Genomic DNA, 2,256 nt, shown 5'->3' with positions numbered 1-2,256 from the left:
ATATGAGAGAAGTACTATACGTTAAAATATTTTCTTCTAAAAAATTAGTTTTCAAATGATTTATCACCATCTCATGAGATTTATTATTTGAGAAATTATATATAAAATCTTTAGGTAAACGCGTTTTTATTAAAAACTCCTTGGGTATTTTTTTTTGGAAATTTAGTCCCTAAGTCACTTGAAACTACTAGAAAACTCTCTATCGTCAATTTTTGTTAACTTCCAAACTCACCGTTTTATCTGATTAAAATATTATTTTTTTTTATTAATTTAATTTAAAAAATTAAATCTTAAAAAAAAAAAAAAAAAAAAATTTGAAGGGCCCCAACCCCTATGGGGTGGCCGTAAGCCACCCTAGGGGTGGTTCGCCCACCCCTGGGGTGGTCGCAAGCCACCCCCAGGCGGAAAGGGGTGGCCTGCGGGCCACCCCAAACCACCCATGGGGTGGCTCGAGCCACCCCTACGACCCACCCCCTTGGGGGTTTGGGGTGGCCCGCAGGCCACCCCTTTCCACCTGGGGATGGCCGTAAGCCACCCCAGGGGTGGGCGAACCACCCCTAGGGGGGGGGGGGAGGGGGTGCCACCCCTGGCCACCCTTCAATTTTTTTTTTTTTTTTTTTTTTTTTTAAGATTTAATTTTTTAAATTAAATTAATAAAAAAATAATATTTTAATCAGATAAAACGGTGAGTTTTGAGTAGACTAACAGAAGTTAACAAAAATTGACGGTAGAGAGTTTTCTAGTAGTTTTGAGTGACCCAGGGACTAAATTTTCAAAAAAAAATACTCAAGGAATTTTTAATAAAAGCGCATTTACCTAAGGATTTTATATATGATTTCCTTTATTATTTTAAGAGGTGTGTTACCAACTTATAGAATGATTATGAGTTGGTGACACAAGAACTAGCTTTGAGATCAAGAGTTTGGGATGTTTAGGATATATGTTTTTATTTTCTACTAATTTGTTATTTTTTGGGTGCTGAATAAAGGTTTTGGTAATTATATTGGGAAATAATAGAATATGATAACAATGTTGAAAAACACTCAATTTCAGGAGATTTCTTCCCTTTAGTCCCAACAAGCAACAGCAGTTGTGAAGCGTGGTAGCAAGAGCGCAAGCAATGGCGATGGTGTCACGGCTAAGCAGCCTGCAGAGACTCTCCTCCCGAATCCCCTCCAAACCCCTCCTGATATCGCGCTCCTCCGCCACCGCCAGCGCCACCTCCACCTCCACCTCCACCTCAAAGAAAGTGTCGGATCGCATCGTGAATATCTTCGCGATTGACCCGGATGGCCAGAAGCGCGAGGTAGTGGGCCTTTCTGGGCAGACCCTGCTGAAGGCCCTGACCAACTGCGGGCTGATCGAGCCGGCCTCCCACCGCCTGGAGGAGATCGACGCCTGCTCGGCCGAGTGCGAGGTCAGCATCGCCCAGGAATGGCTCGAAAAGCTCCCCCCTCGCTCCTACGACGAGGAGTACGTGCTGAAGCGCAACTCTCGCGCACGCGTCCTCAACAAGCACTCCCGCCTCGGCTGCCAGGTCGTCCTCAACCATGACCTCCAAGGTATGGTCGTCGCCGTCCCCGAGCCCAAGCCCTGGGACATCCCATAATTCTTATCCATTCCTGTGTTGTTCTTTGCTTTCCATTCAATAAATTTGCTAAGCTCTTTTGTCTTAAGAGACTAATTTTGATTTGTTTTGTGATAAAAAGATTTTCCCTTTCAAGATTTGGCATAGTGGGCATGTTGAAGCTTGTTACTTTCTTGTGTAATTTATTTGTACTGTTTTTGCTTCCCTTGCTTCTGGGTTTTGGATTGTTAATGATGGGTTTATCGGATTGCTGGGGAAAGTGTAAGAGTTGAGTAGGGATCTTTGAATTGTGGGTAACTAGTTGTAACAATGATAACAATACATTGATGCACACTTTTATAATAATTCAAATTGTTCTTCAAGGTTGTGTTGAGCTAGTTCCTAAGGAAGCAATAATACTAGTCATTGATGCACACATGATTTAATATGTGTGGAAGGCCCAATTTTGTGTATGTATATAAAATAGTTTGATAGTTATTTGTTGCTTCGAAGCTTAATGTTGAACATAAGAGTTGGTGATTTGATCTATGTTGGGGGCATTGCTCATCAATCCACTAAGCACGAGGCATAAAGCCTACTTGACACCTCCCTAGATTTATCTGGTCCTATCTGACGCTCAATGATTATACGATGATCAACTGATTGGTTGTTTTATTCTCCCTAGATCT

At 42.2% G+C, this 2,256-nt stretch overlaps 1 protein-coding gene across 1 annotated transcript; it reads left to right on the top strand.

Annotated features, from left to right (window-relative positions):
- Window positions 1-1,008: 1,008 nt before the first annotated feature.
- Window positions 1,009-1,950, top strand: LOC132165123 (2Fe-2S ferredoxin-like superfamily protein). Its single transcript, XM_059575622.2, has one exon. The coding sequence runs from the start codon at window positions 1,121-1,123 to the stop codon at window positions 1,607-1,609; it is 489 nt and encodes a 162-aa protein (XP_059431605.2). The 5' UTR covers window positions 1,009-1,120; the 3' UTR covers window positions 1,610-1,950.
- The last annotated feature ends 306 nt before the right edge of the window (window positions 1,951-2,256 follow it).

The sequence above is a fragment of the Corylus avellana genome, chromosome 2 (assembly GCF_965113065.1).
Source record: "Corylus avellana chromosome 2, dhCorAvel1.hap1.2, whole genome shotgun sequence".
Taxonomy (NCBI): domain Eukaryota; kingdom Viridiplantae; phylum Streptophyta; class Magnoliopsida; order Fagales; family Betulaceae; genus Corylus; species Corylus avellana.
Note: the sequence above shows the minus strand (reverse complement) of the source record. Positions and strands in the feature narration are given on the sequence as shown.

Coding starts and splice junctions, on each gene's coding strand:
- LOC132165123 (XM_059575622.2), top strand. CDS start 1,121: ATGGCGATGGTGTCACGGCTAAGCAGCCTGCAGAGACTCTCCTCCCGA.